The 20,132-nt window shown below is 56.9% G+C and overlaps 1 protein-coding gene across 14 annotated transcripts in view; it reads right to left on the reverse strand.

Moving 5' to 3' along the window:
* TCF3 (transcription factor 3) overlaps nucleotides 1-18,810 on the reverse strand; it is a 37,740-nt gene extending 18,930 nt beyond the window's left edge. For 11 of the 14 annotated variants that reach the window (XM_081232287.1, XM_081232281.1, XM_081232283.1 and 8 more), the window contains exons 1-3: nucleotides 18,525-18,647; nucleotides 16,476-16,606; nucleotides 13,182-13,254 (exon numbers count right to left, since the gene is read on the reverse strand). In XM_081232287.1, the coding sequence (XP_081088413.1) occupies nucleotides 13,182-13,254; nucleotides 16,476-16,547 (145 nt within the window). In that variant the 5' untranslated portion in view covers nucleotides 16,548-16,606; nucleotides 18,525-18,647. Of the gene's footprint in view, nucleotides 1-13,181; nucleotides 13,255-16,475; nucleotides 16,607-18,138; nucleotides 18,257-18,524 lie in introns of those variants that run through there. The other 3 variants (XM_081232279.1, XM_081232278.1, XM_081232276.1) reach the window with 2 other exon arrangements.
* Between the last annotated feature and the right edge of the window lie 1,322 nt (nucleotides 18,811-20,132).

Here is a 20,132-nt window from a genome sequence, read left to right on the forward strand (position 1 = left end):
AGCCCTCACTCGCACTCTGGGCTTCCCTCTCCAGGCCCAAGTCCCTCCCTCTGGCCCAGGCTCATGAAGGCGTCAGGGAATGGGGATGAGGGAGGATCTCTCATCTCCAGAGTGGGAGCCTCCCCCTTCCCATCTCTGCCAATTCAAGAGGCGGGGCCGACCCTTTGTTGAAGCAACAGCTGCCACCAACTACCCGACTACCCAACTACCCGCCAGGCTGGCGGGCAGGGAAGGAGAAATCCAATCCCATAAGATAGGCGGGGCCCTGAGGCCCAGGTGTGGCAGGGTTAGCCACCGTGGGGACAAGGACCTTGGATGGAGGGTGGGCAGGGCAGGGCCCTTATCTCCCTGAACACTTGCCCAGGGGCCCAGCCCAGGACCCGGATCTTCCCAGCAGGCAGGCACACAGGCCTGCACCCTTCCTGGGCGGGTGGGCTCCAACACCGTGCATCGGGGGCCACGGGGCTCAGGGCCTGGACAAGCAGAAAGGGAGCAGTCCCCAGGCCCCTCCCAGCTGTGCCTCAGTTTCCCTCCTCTTCAGATGGGGTCACAAACACGCCCTACTTTGCAGGGCTGGGGGTATCCACGTACAAGTCTGAGTCAAACCTGCCCAGGCCAGGCTGGGCCGGAGAGGCCGTGCCCAGCCCTGCCATCTGTGCCAGGGGACGTGCCCCACCCCACCCCCGACCCCACGTGGTGGACATCCCGAACACCCCAGCCAGAATCCTTCACCCTGCCCTCCTCTGCGCATCTGTACCAGAAACTTCTTTCAAATTGCATCCTTCTCTTTTGGTGCCTTTTGAGTTAATCATTCCCCTGGAGAGTTGGTGTTTAATTGCTGTCTGATTTGCATAATATGCATATTAATCTCCCAGTCTGATAAATATTCATATACCTCGGTTAGATTCTGTTTCCTAATCAAAAATTTCCAATGTGATTACAATGAGGAACTGGAGGCCGCCTTGGCGGGCAGGGGGTCAGACAGAGCTCCCATGGTCTCCACAAATCCATCTAACATTTGGCACCAGGTTTGGGATGTCTGCATCCCAAGGTCCTGAGTCCCCACTTGGGCTCTGGTGACGAGAGCAACTGGTGAAGGGGGGGTGACCCTGGGCGAAGGGCCAGCACCCGAGCTCCAGTTTCCCTCCACGGCCACTTACTTGTCATCCCCTCGCTCTCCGGTGCCCACCCACGAGCTCGTTCCACTCTGGGTCCCCCACCCCCAGGGCATCCACCACGGGCCCCAGAGTCGCCAGGACCCTTGAGCAAGAGCAGGAGGCCAGGTCCAAGGCCAAAGCAAGGCCTTCCCACCCCCCGAGGGCTGGCAGGGTGATGGGCGCTCCTGGGGCCGACACCCAGGGACCCCTCCAACTTGGGCCCCACAAGCTTCGGGCAGAAGAACCCAGGCCCTGCTCTGCCCTTTCTGGTAAAACCCCCCAACCCAGCCCCAGCCTCCCAGATGCTGGAGACCAGACGACAGAACGAGGGAGGGGCCCTCCCCCACCGCTGCCATTAATAGATATTAACCCCCCGCTGGTTAATTATGCATTTTAAATAACCGATCATGAATATTCGTAACATCTCTTGTTCACGTTCTAATTAAAATGTACTAATAGAATAAGACGTTGCTGACGCAGTATAATTTTTTCTTTTTAAAGTGCTGGAAGTGAAGTGGTGGCAGGGCAGCCCCCGGAAAGGTCACCTCTCTGCTCAGACTGGGCCCTGCCCCCAGGAAGAGGTGGGAGATCGATCAATCGAGCAGAGGGCTGGGTGTGCCCAGGGGCGCCGACCGCCCCTCGGAGTTTCAGATCTGATCCCAAGTCACCCCAGGTGACAGAACTGCTGCCGCCAGGATAACCAGTGTGGCACAGCTGGACCCGCCCAGCCCGGGCCCCAGCCGGACGCCCCCTTGGCTGGATGACATGGTGGGGGGGCGGGCCCCTCTGAGTGGCCTCCGTCCCGACTGATTCCTCCAGGGCAGGTGTGCCAACTGTGACTGGACCAAGTCTGGCCCTTGCCTGCTTTTGTCAGTAAAGTTTTATTGGCGCATGGCCACGGACGTTTGTTCCATGTATACAGCGGTGCTGGTTACAACGCAGAGATCAGCTGCGATACAAACTGTCTGGCCCTTTACAGGGAAGGTCTGCTGACCCAGGCACGGAGAAGATTCCAGGAGCCAGTCCCTCCGTAGAAAGTAGCCAGACTAGCAGACTTCGGTACCTGGAGTGTGGGGAAGACGTAGTCACAGGGCCTAGGCATGGCCCTGCTCCATCCCCACCACAAACCTGTCGCATAGCCACGGTCTAGTCAGGGGCTTCGTCCTGCAGCCCCAGCTCTGTCAGCACCCCCTCCCCCGGGTGCCCGGGCTAAATCCCGGGAGCCGTCCTCTCCCCTTCCCTCACCCCACTGCCCCCCACCCGTGGCCTCGGATCAGAGCCTGGCTCGGCCCTGTGTCCCCTGGGTCAAGCCCCATCCGTACAGCAGTGTCCCCCCCACCCCTGCCCACACTCCACCCCGAGCAGCCTGATGGAGCTTCCGGAAGCCAAACCTGCCTCTCCTCCCTCCTCCTAGCCTCTCCCATGGCTCCCCACTGCTCTCAGGGTAAAGACCAGACCCCTCCCTCACCGCCCTTCGCCCCCAGCTCACTCCTCCCTGCCCAACAATTGAGCAGATCCCCAACCCTGACCCAAGCTCTGCCCCAGCAGTCCCCACACCTGCTAATCCTTCATCCCCTGTCAGGGAGGTCGCCTCGCTGGCCCCCTGTCCCCAGCGTTGCCTGAACAGGGTTGGCCCCCCAAAAACCTCGACAAATATCTGTTTTTAGCTTCTTCATTGCTCTGGTAACTATCTAACCAATCACAATGTCCTCCTGCGGTGCCATCCTCCTGCAGTCACAAGCAGCTGCTACGGGACTGGCGGAAAGACCTCCCCACTCGACGAGATGTTAATTGACGCACGATTAGATGACCCTGTGTGGCTAAGCGGCTGCTGTGCTGGACGTGTGGCCCCCCCAAGTAAAGACTAAAGTAGCAACAACAATAAAAATAACCACCGTGCACCATGATCACATCTGAGAAAAAGTTAACAGCCCTTAAGGGCAGCCGACTGCCGGTCCTCACGTTAGTGTTTCCTTCCTGCCACTATCAGCTCCCCCTCTGGCTTTTTCCCCTTAGAATTAAAATCCCCAAGAAACGGGATGTTGGCCTGTTCACCAGCACATGGGGTCTCACGAGGGGCAAGAACAACACAGGTGTGAGTCAGGAGAAAGTCCTTCCTCAAGTGGGCCGGGGCCTCCCTGCACGGGCCAGTGGGGTCCTCGCCTCTCTTCCTGTGATGTTTGGGGCAACTTCTGCACTCTTACATCACTTCAGACTTGAAGGAAAGCTGCGGGGAGATGCACGATGTGCCCTAAACCCAGACCCTCTCATCGCTTATATGCGCCCCCTTTTTCATTTGCCCCTCCGTGTTCACAAGCTGCTACGCTTGTTTCTGGCCTTCAGAGTTTCAAAAGTTGGTAGGAATTCCAGGGCGCCAGGGAGCTCCCGCCAGAGGGAGCAGGTTCCAAGTGGCTGGAGGAAAGTGCAGTAGCGGCTCACAGCCCTTGCTGTTCCTGCCCCTGAAACTGGGGGTGGGGAGACAGGGGACCTGGAGCTGCGCCCAAGCAAGCGGACCTGAGGCTGGAGAGGAAGTGAGTGGAGGGCACAGCCCACTATTTCCAAGAGCAGATGGTCCCCCAAACCAGGGCTTGGCTCCAACCCAACCTCTCCTGAACCCCCGGAGCAGCAACCCCCCAACCCCAGAGGCTTCCCCAATGGGCAGAGCTGGTCCTCAGGTGGGGGGCCCACAGATGCATGGTAATTCAGAGGAACGGGGTCCCCCAGCTGCAGAAACTGCCCTGCCCCCTCCTTCCTGTGAATTTCAGATTCGAGACCAAAGCAACAGCAGAAAGACCCCATCCTGCTTCAGCCTCAAGGGGGACCCCTCTACCCAACGGCGAGGATGGGAGGATCTCGCCCACCCCACCGCTCAGCCAAACATGAGCTCAGAATCCCAGCTGGGACCTCCCTGCAAGAAACAGGCCCAGGGCGAAACAAACGTGGAACACATAAGATGGACATTCACAGATTTAGGATTTATCCCAGGAAACGGAAGCATATCTAAGACCACCACCATGCGCCGTCAAGGAAACTACAGAGCTTGTGGGTGCCGTAAAATAGAAGGAAGATAAGGCTTCAGGGAGAGAGGAAGAGCGAAAGCAGGAAAAACTAATAAGTTTTTGCTGCCAATTCACAAGAGATTTTAAAAGCAGCATCAGAGGCGGCAAGGCAGAAGTGACAATGCAGAAGAGGTGATCAAACAGAAGGGTGGGTTCTGGAGATGCCCCCAAACACCGGGGAAGGGGGGATTCTGAGACCACGGACACGAGGGCCTAACACGAGCCCAGACACCGGAGCCGGCATCCTGGGAGGAACAGGAAAAACACCCAAACCTGGAGTTAGAGAAAAACCCGGAAAAACACGCGCGCACTCCCTGGAGGCTGTGTGCGCACGATGACACAACCCACGGGGCTGGAGCTGAGGGAAGGAAGGCGAGGGCCCGGGAATTCCACCCCCAACCCACTGCCCCTCACAAAAGGCAGGCGCCAGGTGCACATCCAGAGCCGCACCCCTCCCTGGAGAACATCCCCAAGGGAGGGGAGTCCCAGCACAGACCCTGCGAGTCTGGAGGACGCGATGGTGCAGGGAGGCTGAGCCCATCTGGGTCATGCGTTAAGTTAAACTAAGTGGAATTTCGACACCATCCCAAGAACAGGCACCAGAGCCCGCAGGTGCCGGGCTGCTCCAGGCACTTCCTGTGGTTTATCCCACTGAACCCTTAAATGGCTGCCATCAACCTCACTTCCCAGGTGAGGAGACTGAAGCCTCGTAAGTGGCAGAATGAACACAATAAGGACAACGTATTTACACCACACAGGAGGGGTGGGGAAGAACCCTTTCCTGCAGGGCAAGATGTGACGTCAATTCTGAGGCAGAAGGAGCCAGACATGGGAGGCTTCAGCACATTCCCTAAAACCATCAGAACCACCAGCAGCACAGCCTTCCAAACCCAACCCAAGAAAAGACACCAGGCACAACTGCAAGGAAAAAGTATAAAGACGTGAAAACATACAATAAGAGCATGGAAAGTATAAGACAGATGCAGACTCAATTTTTTTGAAAGCTGAACACAGCACCTACAGAAAACAGTTCTGGAACGAGTGACTCAGGAAAACAATCCGATGCACATAGATATACCAAGCAACGCAAGTGAAAAGGAGGGGCCATCACATTCATAGAAAAGTCTGAATTCAAGGTGCAAGCTCTCACGTGGAATAGAGGGTGGGTTTTTGTCAACAGTGGGCTGGACCCACAGAGAACATCCCACCGCCCTGGGTCCTTGACACTGAACAAATTAGAAGTCTAAACGTGATGGGCAGGAGATGAAGACCTCACAGCTCCGTGTCCAAGTATCCCTCAAGCCCTCAGGAATAAGGATAAACGCGGCCCCCATTTCAGGAGAGTAGAAACGCCCTGCATCTACCCAACAGCAGCACAGCCCAAGCCACGGTGACTTTTGCATCGGTGACCTAGAAATTAGCCAATCGAGGAATAAACACCCCACGGCCAACCTGGAAATTGGAAATCTCTGAAGAACCTGACTCAAAGAGAAACGTGTTTTAAAAATTATTACCAAGAATCTATTAAAAAAATAATGAAAATACGCATTATTGAAACCAACGGGATATGGCCAATGTGGTCCTCAGAGGGAAATTAATAACCCTCAACATGATTACTGAGCAAGAGAACAGTGATAAACAAAAGGGCCTTCTATTCAAAAGTCAAAAGAGAAAAAAGAAAAGAAAAACTAAAAAAACGGGAGGAATTAAAACAGAACTAGTGGGGAATTCCCTGGTGGTCCAGTGGTTAGGACTCCACGCTTTCAATGCCAGGGCCCGGGTTCGATCCCTGGTTGGAGAACTAGGATACCACAAGCCACACAGCACAGCAAAAAAATGGATATAAATTAATTAAATTAAATAGAAGTAGTGAAGAGAAAAGCAGTTAATTGATACACATTGATTCGTCAATGAAGCAGATTCCTTGGGGGAAAAGTCAATAATACAGACACGAGGGCTTCCCTGGTGGTGCAGTGGTTGAGAGTCCGCCTGCCGATGCAGGGGACACGGGTTCATGCCCCGGTCTGGGAGGATCCCACATGCCACGGAGCAGCTGGGCCCGTGGGCCATGGCCGCTGAGCCTGCACGTCCAGAGCCTGTGCTCCACAATGGGAGAGGCCACGACAGTGAGAGGCCCGCGTACCGCAAAAAAAAAAAAAGAAAAGAATGCAACATGAACCATTTTTAAATGTGCCTGAAACGGATGATATTTTTCCCCGCTAACAAAATGCTAGAATTGACAAGAGGAGTGGACAAAATCACAACAGGCCAATCGCCGCAGCAGAAATAAAGCAGTTGGGGAAAAGTGTCACATGCAAACAGGGTGGCGGTCTGCTCCCCAGTGCCCAGAGAATGGGGGGCCCCACTTGCTGGAGACTGTTCCAGAGAAACTGGTGCAGAAACATGGCAGGGAGCCACAAGAAGCCTCAGTGCCACACGACACGGGAACACAGGCAAAATGCAAAACGGATGCTGGCAGATCTGGTCTGGCAGCTAAACAAGGATATGGACCAAACCCAAAATTCAGGGAGCGTCGGGGTGAGAAAAACCATTAATGAACAGCGTCAGGACGTGGGGAAGGAGGAAACCAGGGGCTGTCCTAGACACCCAACACACCACAGTGATGCCAATCACTTGTGTGGATGGTAACATAGGACCAGAAGGAAACGCCCTGAACATGATAAACACAGACAGTCAGAGAGATCTATCTTGAATTGACAGCCAGGATCAGGCCCGGTCCTGCTGACAAGAAGCCAAACAGCACACACCCAATGTGGTTCTAGAAACACTTGCTGATGTGAAAAGGCACATGGCCTCCACACCAGGATGGAAGAGGCCTGAGGATGATTTACCTGGAAAACCAAGTCAAGGGAAGAATGCAAATAATCAGGGGATGTCAGGAGGCAACCAGGTAGAAAATATGGTAAAAAAGATCCCCAAACCACAGCATGGAAAATCCTAAAACACCTAGAAACAACCCTCACTGCAAAAGTATGTGAGCAAATTAAGAAAGAAAGAAAACTATAAAATGGCTAAGTGCCTTATGCTTTCATTTTCAAAGTTTATCTTAAAAACTTAATATTAAGGGTCAAAACTTAAGGGAGAAGACACCAAGTTCTTACAACATGAAAATGCAGTACTATAAACACACAGTTCTTCCAAAATTTACCCATGAATTTAACATAACATCAAAATCCCAACAGGTAGGTTTGTTTTGGAGGGATGTGGGAGGAGACATAACAGTTATTCTAAAGATCATGAAAAAGAATCAGCATATCTGAATATGGGGTGGAGGGGGGACCTGAAAAATAACAATTGAAGACTATAAAAACACCACAAAGCTAAAGTAACTAGGGGACTTTCCTGGTGGTCCAGTGGCTAAGACTCCACACTCCCAATTCAGGGAGCCTGGGGTGTTTGATCCCTGGTGAGGGGACTATATCCCACATGCCACAACTAAAGACCCCACATGCCACAACTAAAGACTCTGCATGCTGCAACTAAAGACCCCACATGCCACAACGGAAGATTCTGCATGCCACAACTAAAGATCCCACATGTGGCAATGAAGATCCCACACGCTGCAACTAAGACCCCGCGCAGCCAAATAAATAAAAGAAAAAAAGAAAAATTTAATAGTAATTCTAAAAAGCCACAGTAACTGACACCGGGTAGTACTAAAGTAACAGGAGCGTAAAAAGATGAGACAAAAATTCATGGGTAAATGGCAATTTAGGAAATGCTTTAAGGCATTTCGAACCACCAAGAAAGGTTTTCTTGAGTTTATTCCGTCGTCCTAGAACTTCCTAAATTAAATGCTTACTCCATTTCTTTTCATTGTATCGGAACACTGTCAAAGGCTATGATTCTTCCCTAAATACAGATTTAGCTGCACCTTGTAGTTTCAGTGTGTTTAGATTATTGCTGATTTCTGTCTAGCCTGTTTTAATTTCCTCTTTAACCCAAAGGTAAACAAAAAGGAATTTTGTTATTTCCAAGTCATTAAGCTTTTTACTTATTCCTACATTTTTTGGTCTTTCATTTCCAGTTTTACCACATTGTTCTCAAAGAATATGGTTTATACTTTGGTCACTTTTTTTATGTTACAGGTTTTTTTTGTGCACAGTATGTGATCAGTTTTTATAAGAACGGTATGATCTCTTTTACAAGGCATGGCCTTTAAAGGTAAGTGCTTCTAACTGGAGGTGCCCCTCAGAATTGCCTGGAAGCTCTTACAGGCCCCATCCCAGGCTTTTTATCAGTGTCTCTGGGTCTAGAGCCCAGGGGTGTGTGTTCTGAGCAGTCCCACAGGTGAGCTGGATGTGTGCCCTTGGCCAGGAACTGCTGCATAAGCTCAACCTTGATCACTTCACTGTTGAGGTTCTCTACCTCCCACTTATTTTTCACTTTTTTGCTCTGCCAAGAACTGCAAAGGCATGCTTTTCTGCCCTCCAGCATCTTTTCCCATATATTCCTCAACTTGATGGAATGAGGAACAGGCACATTCATGACTGTCACATCTGCAATGCAGAATGGACTATGTCATCTAATTCTCAAGGATTGTGCAGAAATGGCACCAAAGCTAGAACAACATAGAAGACTTGACAACAAAAAACTGAAACCTGTAAAGCACTGAGACAAATTAAAAGTCTCCAGGGCTTCCCTGGTGGCGCAGTGGTTCAGAGTCCGCCTGCCGATGCAGGGAACACAGGTTCGTGCCCCGGTCCGGGAAGATCCCACATGCCGCGGAGCGGCTGGGCCCGTGAGCCTGCGCGTCCGGAGCCTGTGCTCTGCAGCGGGAGAGGCCACGGCAGTGAGAGGCCCGCGTACCGCCAAAAAAAAAAAAAAAAAAAAGTCTCCATCAACAACGGTTATACATGAAAACTTAGGGAAAAGGCTGCAGATCACAAGACTAACATCCTTCCTCTATAAAAAGCTCTTACAAATCAATAAGTGCAGCATAGTGCAGGAGTACAAGACACTATAGGGAGACAACACTGGGTGGCTAACTGAGATGGTTAATAAACTCTGAATTTCAGCTTCATCGTAAGTAAAATGGGAATGACAATCGCACTTATTTCACCAACCTGTGAGGACTGAGGACTCAGAATAAACAATCCAGGCTCAGTGCCTGGCATACAGCACTCAACAATTGTCGACATAAGTTGTCATTGATAAGTGTTGCTGTTGTTAAAAAGTTCACCAGCCAGCAATAAAAAGGAACAAACTATTGATGTAGCCAAGGAACTGTGCTCAGTAGAAAAAGCCAATCTCAGAAGGTTCCATGCTGTATGATTCCATGTATGTAACATTCTCGACACGACAAAGTTGGGAAGATGGAAAAGAGTAAATCAGGGGTCGCCAGGGTGAGGGGTGGTGGGTGGTGAGTGGCAGCAAGTGGGAGGTCATGGGGCGATAGAACAGTTCTGAACAGACCATGGTGGTGGCTTCATGGCACTACACACGGGATAAAACCAAGCAGAACTACATGCAAACAAACACGGGATAAAACCAAGCAGAACCACACGCAAACAAACACGGGATAAAACCAAGCAGAACTACACGCAAACAAATGTGTGCACACAGATCTTGTGAATAAAGTACAATACCCAAATAAACTCCTGTAGATCATACCAAGGTCAGCCTCCCGATTTGGTGTCATGTGAGGAATTTGCAGGACAGCTGGGGAGGGGTGTGCGGGGCCGCCCCGCACATTTGTTTGCAACTTCCTGTGAATATATCACTATTTCAAAGCAAAAAGTTCACTAAATCCAAGAAAAAAAAGGGGGTAGTGATCGGAAATTCATCAAAAAATAACTCACCTGGCCAATCTGCTTTTGGAAAGATAATCGCCCATGATTAACGTGTAAATGCCCATTGAAACGGCACATTTGGAGGAGGTTGGAAGGAGCCAGAACTGGGATACCAGAGGGACATTCTTACCGTGGACGCACGTCCACGGCTGGCAGTTCTAGCCGGGAACTTACTCTGAGGCCGTAACCACACACCTGTGCTGAGCCAGGGTAGATGTCGCCTTGCCTACCTATTAGGTTTGTACCCAAGGGCACGTTACCTTTAGAGTCACACAGACCAGGAAAGCTGCGAGACAGGAAAACAGGGAAGATGTCTCCTCCGGTGTCAGCAGGCATTTCCCCATATCTCGTGGGGCCTCAGACCCTATAGGTTGTGGCAGAGGACGTGCTGCCACTGAGAGATCTGTGCCTTGGGGTTTCCCAAAAGGGAGGGAGTGGAAAAATTATCCCCGTTCTGCAGTCTTCTGCTCTAGATGATGAGGAGAAATCCTCTGGCCTCGGTGCCTCCCTGACACCAAGTCTTTAAAACAGAATCTTTAAACAGAGACGGCGCAAGCAGCCCACACACCCCACATGCTCAGCTCCTCTTCCCGAGACCTTCAGAGACCACTCCTCAGAGACCCGTCCCCGCTAGCCTGGGCTGCTCCTCTTCTAACATGAAGTGCCCTTTTGAAGTGAATCTAAAAGAAGCAAGTTGACTCAAAGGAATTCTAAGTAGAGACACACTAGGCCAAGACATTCAAGGAGAGTGAAGGGGAGAATGTGGCTGGCGTGACCTACTAGCATTCAGAAACTCTTGTCCCCTTAAAGTGACACTGCCCGTCTGGAGGGCGGTGACCCATCTTACGGATGAAAAAAGCTAAGGCTCAGAAAGGGGGTGACTTCCCAAGCCCTATCCCGCTGTTGGACCACCAACCTTTCCACCCCCCCACCTTCTCCTGGAGTCTCCAACTCCACCAATGAGGGAGTAGGGAAATGAGCTCAGAGCTGGGAGAGCCCCCCAAAGGGACCAGTCTCAGTTCCTGTGGCTCCCGGGTCTGGAGCTGCGACCCCCTGCACACCCTCAAGGCAGACACCGAGATGGGCCCCACGCCTCATTTTAAGGCACTTTCACGCCCAAGGACTCGCTGAACCCTCTGCCGATGGGGACATTCCCATTTTACAGACTAGGAAACTGAAGCTTGCAGTCACACCACCTGTGTCAGGTGACACGGCCTGCCTTGTGCCTGAAGTGGCAGCAAGGAGGGAACCCCTAAGCCCAGGTCTTAGGGCTCCGGGCCCCGTGCCCCCTCCCCCGCCCCAGACAGCACTAACTGCTCAACTGAATTGGGGAAAGGGGTCCCCAGCTGTGTGTCCAGAACTGGAGACCTCCTGGGCTGGACTAACCACACAACCCTCGTGGGGAAGAAGAAAACTCAGCCCGGTGGGCAGTGGGACAAGGCCAGACCCTCCCCACCTGAAGTGGCCAAGGTAGGGCCCTTGAGTGGGCTACGGCTGCAGAAACCACACAAAATCAACCTGCAAAATTCACAGGGATCCCACTCAGGCTGGGCCAGGCATGGGGTGTCCTGGAGGGGCCCCTTCCTTGGGGGCTACTGGCCCCAAGTGGACACTGGACAACAGAAGAGAGCAGGGGAGGAGCTGGGGGAAGATGAGGGAGGAACTGTGCCACCACCTCCAGGAAGCCTGCCGGGGCCTGACCCTCTGCCTGAGGCAGGGGAGCAGCAGCACCCCCTGCTCCCCAGGGCTGTTTTGGGAATGGAGAGGCAGGGTGGCCTGTGGGGATTTCCACACTTCAGGGAGGACTCTGGCCAGCCCTGAGGCCACTTCCTCAGGCGGAGAGGAAGGCCAGCGTGGGGCAGTGGGGTCAGCAGCACGATGCCCTTCCTTTTGCAGGGGGGGTGGGGGGAGTACAAACCACCCTTTAAACCCCCTCCTCCTCCAGCCAGAGCCCACTGGTCACCCTGATGGAATCTGGAGAAGAGAGACCCTTCCGTCTTGGACCCCAGAAACGTGGGGGGACACGGCCCCCATCCCAAGACCCCAAAAAGATACTGAAGTCCATGCAGAGCTTGGCCTTCCCAAGGGGTCCCCCATGTCCTCCCGACAGCCAGAGTGGGCTCCCCCCCATGCACGTGGCTCCTCTCAAAAGCCCAAGTCCACAAGGCCCTGCACAGCCTGCCCTCCCCTCCCTCCTCTCCCCACCCCTCCCCCCTCCCCCTCCCTCACTCTGCTCCGTCCACACAGGCCTCCTAACTGTTCCTCCAACTCACCGGGCATGGTGCTGCCCCAGGGCCTTTGCGCCCCCAGGCCTCCGCTCAAACAACCAAACATCTCGGTGGAGACAGCCCCTACTGCCCTCCCCACCACTCTGCAGCCTGACCCCTGCTCTATGCTCCTTGAGGCCATGCCATCTGTCCTCCCTGGGCCATGTCCTCTGCACTCAGTACCAGGCAGGGTGACCAGCTCACCCAGGTGTGCCTGGGATGACCCCAGTTGGAACGTTCAAAGTCCCAGATCCCAGGAACCCACCCCCAGACCTCGAACAAACCAGACCAAGTGATCACGCTAGTACTGGGTCTCGTCAACGACCAGCACCTAATACGTACTTGAATGAGAACAGCCAGGAGCAGGGCAGGATTTGGAGAAAGCTGGGCTTCAATGTCACACCCCTCCTGGGCCTCAGGTTCCCTCCACTGGGGCCAAGGAGACCCTGGAGGCTCAAGTGCCCAGCTCACCCAGGCCCTCGTGAGTCACACAGAGTCCCCCACACCCGGACCAGGGGCCAGGCTCTCGGGGCAGGGTGGACGGTAACACCATGCTGACCACGGGGCTCCTCCCTTAGCCCCAAGGCAAGTCACACAACCACAGCGGCAGCCGCTTCCTGGGGTTCCCTTAGGCTCACCCTCCCCCCACCGCACGCTCACATGGGCGCCTGGACCTCTGTCCCGGGCCCCTCACCCCGACTCTGCCTGGCGGGCCTGAGCGCTGCCCCCGAAAACCTCTCCTGTTAGTGCATAGTCCACGAGGCTGTGCCCGGCCGCCAGCCCCACCCCGCGGTCGCCCCCACTCACCCTCCATGGGCCCACCCTTCACACGTGGTGATCTCCTCAAGCAAACAAGAAGCCCCCAGGCAGCCAGCGGGGTCCTACCTGAGCTTCCAAACTGGGCCCCGGCCAGGGAGGTGGGCCGGCTCTTCCCATTGGCCACCGGCAGGGGGAACATCTGTGGGGAGAAAGAGGGGGTGAGTGGGGGGCACAGCCCAGGAGGCCCGAGGCGCCCTGAGGGCCCTGGCCGGAAGAGGCTCCCCGGTGCCCCTCCGGAGCACAGCCGGGGGCAGGGAAAACTCCCCAGTTTACCTCTATATTTGTTTTACTGGGGATGAAATAACACGAAGGCACTTGATACAATATACCCGCTTAGAAGTGATAAAAAGTTTTCTTCAAGTTACAGCTTTAAAAAAATGAGATCATTTACACTCCCAGATGGATCGCGTGTCCCACCCGTGTCCCAGCCGCGGACCCCGACCTTCACCCTAGGAGCCCGGCATCCACCTCCCCATGGGCCCCTGACCCCGAGCGGTGGGAGTGCAGGGAAGACAGCCAGACCCCGCCACCGGGATGGGGAGCGGGGGGCCCCCACGAGCCGGGCTCCGTGCTCAGAGCTGCATCCTTCCCGGCCAAGGACAGGGCAGTTCTCCCGGGTGGGCGGGCACCGAGTGTGGGTGCATCACCACGCCCCCCCCACTCGTTCACCCAAACCCACAGTGTTAAGTCCCTCAAGATTAAACAGCTTAGCAGCATTAACTGGGAAAACCCAACATCAACAAACCCTCGTGCCGCAGAAGAAACAAACCATGGCCCTGCCCTGCCCCAACGGTCTGAGTTTCAGAGGTTCTTTTGGGGACCAAGAAATTCAGAATGGCCGCAATCAGCATTAAGGCTCTGTGGGGAGCGGCTGAGGGCTGACAAGCAGGACATGGGGGTGTGCGTTCTTCGGGCATGACTCGGGGCAGCATCACAAGCCCTGGGAGCAACCCAGGAAAGGGGGTCCTGACCCCACACCCTGTTCTCCAGAAGGGGACACTGAGGCCACAGGCTGAGCTGGCAGGGCAAGTGCAGACTCGGGGCACGTGTGCACCCAGCACACCCAGGACTCGGGTTCCCACGGGGTCTGTTGTCCCCTCCGGGGGCGGGGCTGTGCTCACTGCACCCAGGGCCTTGGCCTCAAGGCGGGGCCCCTTTCCTGCTGGGGACACTGAGGCTTGCGCTGGGGGAGGGGCAGGCCTGGGGATCAGGAGCCTGAGGGGGGTGGTGCTCAATTCTGTTTCTGTTTCGCCCTCCAGGGTGCCAGGGGCCGCTGACGTGGCACTTGCTACGGGGGGGGGGGGCCAAGGGCGGGGGGAGGGAACTGGGCTGTGTCCTGCAGGCACTGAAGGTCTATGATCAGCCCAGCCAGGCTCCCGCACCCCCCTCGGAGCCTCAGTATTCCCTTCTGTGAAACGGATGCAGAAGACACAGGGCTCGCACTGTGTGGGCTGTTGTGAAACCCAAACGCTCATGGGCATCGTGGGCATGTAGGGGCCTCTGCACGCGCAGAGCTCAAAGGAGCACGGTCGGGCCACCAGGCAAGCCCACAGCACCCTCCCCTGGCCCCTCGCCCTTCAAGGATGTTGTCAGACCCAGGGACCACCTCAGGCCCACACACCCTCAGAGCCACCAGCCTAACAGGCGAAGCTCAGGGCTGGGGCAGAGGTGCAATTTTAACAGCTAGGAGGAGCCATTTTTCCTGGTATTGAACTGGTAGTTGCCTCGTTTACTTTACACGGACCTGCCCCAAGGAAGCGCTTTCCCTTCAAAATCTTTCCAGTCGAAAACTTGTTTCAAAAAAACAAATTAACTCAAGTGTCTCTGGAGCAGGTGGGAAGGAAAAGGTGTGAGCCTCCTGCAAATGGGGGGCTGCCTCAGGGCCTCTCTCCTCGTGGGAACAAGGAGGTCGAACAAAAATCCAGTTCTGGGTTTTCCCAGAGGACACACACTGGGCACCTCGCACACTCAGCTTCGCTTTCCTCATCTGTGAAATGGGTCTGAGCTGGGGGGCGGGGGAGTCTGGACCCCCTGGACAGCAGGAGGGGGTGAGCAAGTGGTTGAGACTGTGGGGGGGGGGGCGGGGGCAAAATCAGAACCTGTGCCACCCCCTCCCCTGACCCCCAAGCCAGTCTGTTCCGGCCCACTGGTCTGTGACTTGTCAGTTTAACAAAAAAACAACTGAGCAGCACCCCTGATTCCTCAGCTGAGACGCAAAAATAAAACGGGGCTTAAAAATACCGGCATGGCCCTTCCGGAGCCGCGGCCGCTCCGTCCCGTGGGCTGTGTTTTTCCACAGGGCGGCTGATGTCGTTTCAGTTTGGGGACTTTTGTTTCGACAGACCTCAGTGGCCTGGGCCTCATACCGGCAGAGGATTAAATTCAGACCGAAAGCATCCTCCCTGAACCCATTTCAAACCAAAATAGTGCTCGCTGGGGGAGGGGTGGGGGCAGGATTTGGGGAGTCCACACACAGCTCCTGGGTTTGTGAGGAAACGCAGACCACCCCCCCTCCCCCCGACACAGGTGGCCCATTGCACAGACGGGCAAACCAAGGCCCCCAGTCCTCCAAGGGACGGTCCAGCTCCCAGCCTCCCTGGGCCCGTCTGAGCTGTGTGACCTCTGGAAAGCAGTACCCTCTCTGAACCTCCATTGGCCTGGCTGGGGAACGGGCTGTGTCAGATAGAGCACACCACCTGGGAAGTGTGAGGACATCCCCCTGTCCCCCCACCCCGTAGACCCACAGCACTGACTCTCGTGTCAGTAAACAACTGAGGAATCACACGTCCACTGCCTGAGGCCTCTCCTCATTCAGGGAAGGTCCCCACAGAAGACACCTAGACTTTGGGCACCCCACGTCTTTTGCACCCACGATGGCATGAATAACCCCGATCACAGTTTTATGAATAACCCCGATCACAGTTTTACAGGTGCCAAGGCAAGGTCACTGCATGCCCAGAGCCAAGCTGGGGCCTCACGGCCGAGCCTCCCCAAGGAAAAGCTGAAGGCCCTGGGCAGTCCCTCCCTCGCTCTGGACCTCAGTTTCCCCAACTGCAAAGTGGTGGGTTGGACCCACTCCGTGCCTGGGCAAACAGCTGGGTGACGACGGGTGCCTCTGGAAGCCCACAAGGGCCCCAAAGCTGCACCCTGCCGCGGGGGCGTCAACCCATCCATCCTAGGGCGCCCCAATTCCCCTAGCACCACCTGGGGCTCTTTAAGCCATAGAAACTTGAGGTCCAGATGCTGGCAGTGTTTTTGGCACAAGCTTCTTTCCCACCGTCTGGGGGGCGCAGGAGTGTGGACAGCTGGGCATGCGGGGGGCGGCAGGGGGACGACGGGGGGACGGGGAGGGCCGCTCACCATGCTGAAGTCCAGGAGGTCACTGAGCTCCTTGTCCGTGCCCACGGGCGCCATCCTCTGTGGCTGGTTCATTCTCCAGCAGCAACGGGGGGCCAGGGGCCGGGGTGGGCTCCTCAGGCCTAGAGACAGCCCTGCAGGGTGCCCACAACGGGTGCAAGGAGAGGTGAGGGGTGGAGAAGAGGTATGAGTGACAGTGGCCGAGATGAGCAGATGGGGGAGAGCTCTTTAAGGCCCCTCTAACTGCTCTGGATCTGGGTCTTCCCAGGCTGCGTCCCTTCCAGACCCTGAGGCATGGGGGTGGGGCAGCCAGAATTCAGGGACTGGGGCCCCTAGAGACCCCTCCCCAGAGCCCTCAGGGAGTTTGAATAATGGCGGGGAGAAGCGCAAAGTACATTCCCTGAACTCCCTCTGCGACCACCAAGGAATCAAGTTGCAAATTTTAAACTGGATGCGGAGTGGAGTGGTCCCTTCCCAGCTTGGCCAGAACCCGCCCCTCTCCCCGCCACCTCTCCCATTTCCACCCACTCTCAGGCTTTCCACTGGCCCCACCCCCGGGAAGGGGGAGGGGCGACCCGGTCCCGCCCCAAGGGAAATTTGGTGACCCCCTCCAGCAGCTGTCAGAGCACGTTGAAGGCCCGATCACCCCCAAACTCAAAGCAAAAGAAATCCACAAGACGGCGAACCCCCCTTCCTGCTCCACAACTAAACAGGGGGGACGCCCCGCGCACGGAACTACCCGCAAAGCTTCCCACTACACTTAACCTCCTCCCCCCCCCATAAAAAACAACCAAATTCTGGGGAAAAAAAAAATACCCTAGATTGTTTTATTGTCACGATGTATCCGGGAATTATTCTTAAGCAACTTTGAAAACATCCCTTGCCCTGGGGGGAGGGGGGGGTCCCAAGACCAGGGTTTCCCCCCACTCCGCATGGTCCCTAGGGGCTCCATTCTAGCATGGGGGGGATCCACCTGCCGGGCCCCATCCCACACCCAGAAAAGAGAGGAAGGAAGGGTCTCCGTCCCACAGTCAGACAGTTAAGTCCCTTCAGCTTCTCTTCCCCGGGCCCCAGGTGCGGGGGGGGGGGGTCGCGAGGGAAAAGGGGTTCCGAGATCGAGGGAGACCCGACCTCAGAAGCGGAGAAACCCCCGCTTTGTTTGCCAACTGAAGACGAGTGTGAAACGGATGCCCCAGCGCACCCCCTCCCCCGCGAAGCTTTTTCTTTTTTGGAAAGCGTGTGAAACTGACTTTTTTTGAAGAGCACGAAACCGCACTTTTTTGTGGGGTGGCTGAAACCGATTTTAAGGCAGACCTCGGGGGGCTAAACAGGCTTCTCTAGGAGAGCTAAAACACTTCTGGGGTGTCACGAGAACTTTTGGGGGCTTGAAGGGGACTCGAAGGATGTGTGAAGCCACTCTGGGAGCAGAGAAACAGAAACGTCTTCCTCTGGGGGGGGAGGGGTGGGAGGAGGCCCGGGAAACCAATCCCCACCCCACCCCCCGCAGCCGGTGCGGGCGGCGCGGCCCGGGAACCCTTTGAAGCTCGGGGCGCAGCCGCCGCCACCGTGCTGCTCGCCCCGAAGCCGCCGCCCGTGCCCGCGGAGCGCGGAACAGATGTGGCCCCCGGCCCGGCCCCCGGCCCGAGCCCGTAGGCGCGCGGCGCACCTTCCCCGCAGACAAAAGGACGCTCCCTCTTCTTCACTCGCTCCCCTCCAAACTCCGCCGCCGGCCGGGCCCCGGGAAAAGGGGCACTCGCGGCCTCCACGCCGCTGCCCCGCCGCGAAGTTGGGCGGCCCCGCGGCGCCCCCCGCGCCCCCGCCCGGCTCCGCAAACTTTCCCGAAGTGCCGGCCGGCGGGGGCGCGCGGGCCCGAGCGCGCCCTCCACGTCGCCGGCCCCCTCCAGCGCGCAAAGTTGGAGAACAATGACTCCGGCCGCGCCGCCCCCGCCCGGCCCGCCCCCGCCCCGCGTCCCCGGGTCCCCGCGTCCCGGAGCCGCGCGGGGAGGCCCGGCCCGCCGGGCACCAAGCGGCGGACGGTACCGGCGCGCTCACCTGCTCGGCGTGGCCCGGCCCGCAGCGCGCGGGAGGCGGCGGCATGAACGGCCCCCCCGGACAAAGGGGCGTCGCGGCCCCGAAGGGCGCGCGTGGGCGGCGGCGCGTGGCCCGGCTCCCCGCGTGTCCGCCCCGCGGGCCCTACGCGGCCGGGGCGCTGGCGGAGGCGGCGTGCGAGGAGCCCGCGGTGCCCGCCGGCCGCGTCGTTGGGCTCGGTCCGGCCCGCTACGCCCGCGGCCGCCGCCGCTGCCTCATCTTCCTGCGGCGGGAGACATGTTCCGCCCCCACCCCGCGCCGCGCCCCGCCTCCCGCCCCTGCCAGGCCCCGCCCCGCGCGCGCCCCGCCCCGCCGCCGTCCGCGGATCCCTCCGCCTTTGCCCGTTCGCCCGGCCGCCGCCGCCCGCCCCACGCTTCCGCTGAACGCGGCTGAGGTCCCGCGGAGTCCGGAGCCTGGAGCGGGCGCGCCGGGGGTCCGTCGGCCAACGGCGGGGGTCGAGGGCAGGGACTATCTTCCAGCGCGGAGGCGCACGTGGTTTCAGTGCACAGCCTGACGCAAGCGGGTAGGGCCGTGAGATGGAAAGATAAGGCAGAGCGACCGGGGCCAATCGGAGAGTGCGAAAGCCTGATTGGCGGGGCCCTCGGCCTTTCGTAACTAGGCCCCGCCTCCACCCCGCCCCTCTGAGCTAGAGGCCGCGAGAAGCGGTAAGGGGTGGGGCTTGCAGTTTTATTCTCAGGTTTGCGTGGCCGCCCGCACGGCCGTTTAGGCTCGGTCGTATCTGAGTTCCTAATGCTGGACCCCGGTGCTGGGTGTCTCGAGCGTTCCAGACCCCCCGGGAACGAATCAGACTAATCTTACCTGCAGGGCCACCGATGCCAGCTCTGTTTTAGGGTCAGAGAGCCCCGCGTGTAACCCGCTCTGTGCTTCTGACTTGCTGGTTGCCTTTGCCTGCCTGAGACTCAGTTTACTCATCTGTAAAATGGGATTTGGACCTGAGTTTGGGCTGTACTAAGGCCGGACCAGGCCTTCTGACTCTCAGTGGTCTGAGAGTCCACTTAGATCCCAAGGCCCCCACACACACAGCCAGGGGCTCTTCAGCTTTTGGGAACCATAGACCCTACAGAATAAAAATAATAATTCGTATAAATGAAAATAACATAATCTTTCATGGCCCCCTGTGTCCGCAGAGAGAAAGCTACACTCCCTTCCAGGCTGGGAAGAGGCCACGGTACCCCTGGCCCACTGGGCTCCAGCCTCAGCGGCCTCCTCCTCCTCACTATTTCAGAACCTGCCACGCTCATTCTCATCTCTGGGCCGTTGCCCTGGCTGTGCCCTCTGCCTGGAAGGCTTTTCCACCCCATCTGGAGCCCTGAGTCCCCACAGTTCAGGGCAGCCCTCGGTCCAGGGAGAAGGGCTGAAAGGAAGGAAGAAAAGTAGGGGTCCTGGGGGGAGGGGGGTGGAGAAGACCCCAGGGGCAGGTGGGGAGCTCAGGGGGCTCCTAATAAAGCCTCTTCCTGCTACATCCGAACTGGGCTGACCTTCACCTTGACCCCTTCTGGGCCAGAGCGCCGCCATGTGCCACAGGTCTGGGGAGGGGACTGAGAGAGTCTT

This window comes from Mesoplodon bidens (assembly GCF_964165515.1).
Source record: "Mesoplodon bidens genome assembly, chromosome: 4".
Lineage (NCBI taxonomy): Eukaryota > Metazoa > Chordata > Mammalia > Artiodactyla > Ziphiidae > Mesoplodon > Mesoplodon bidens.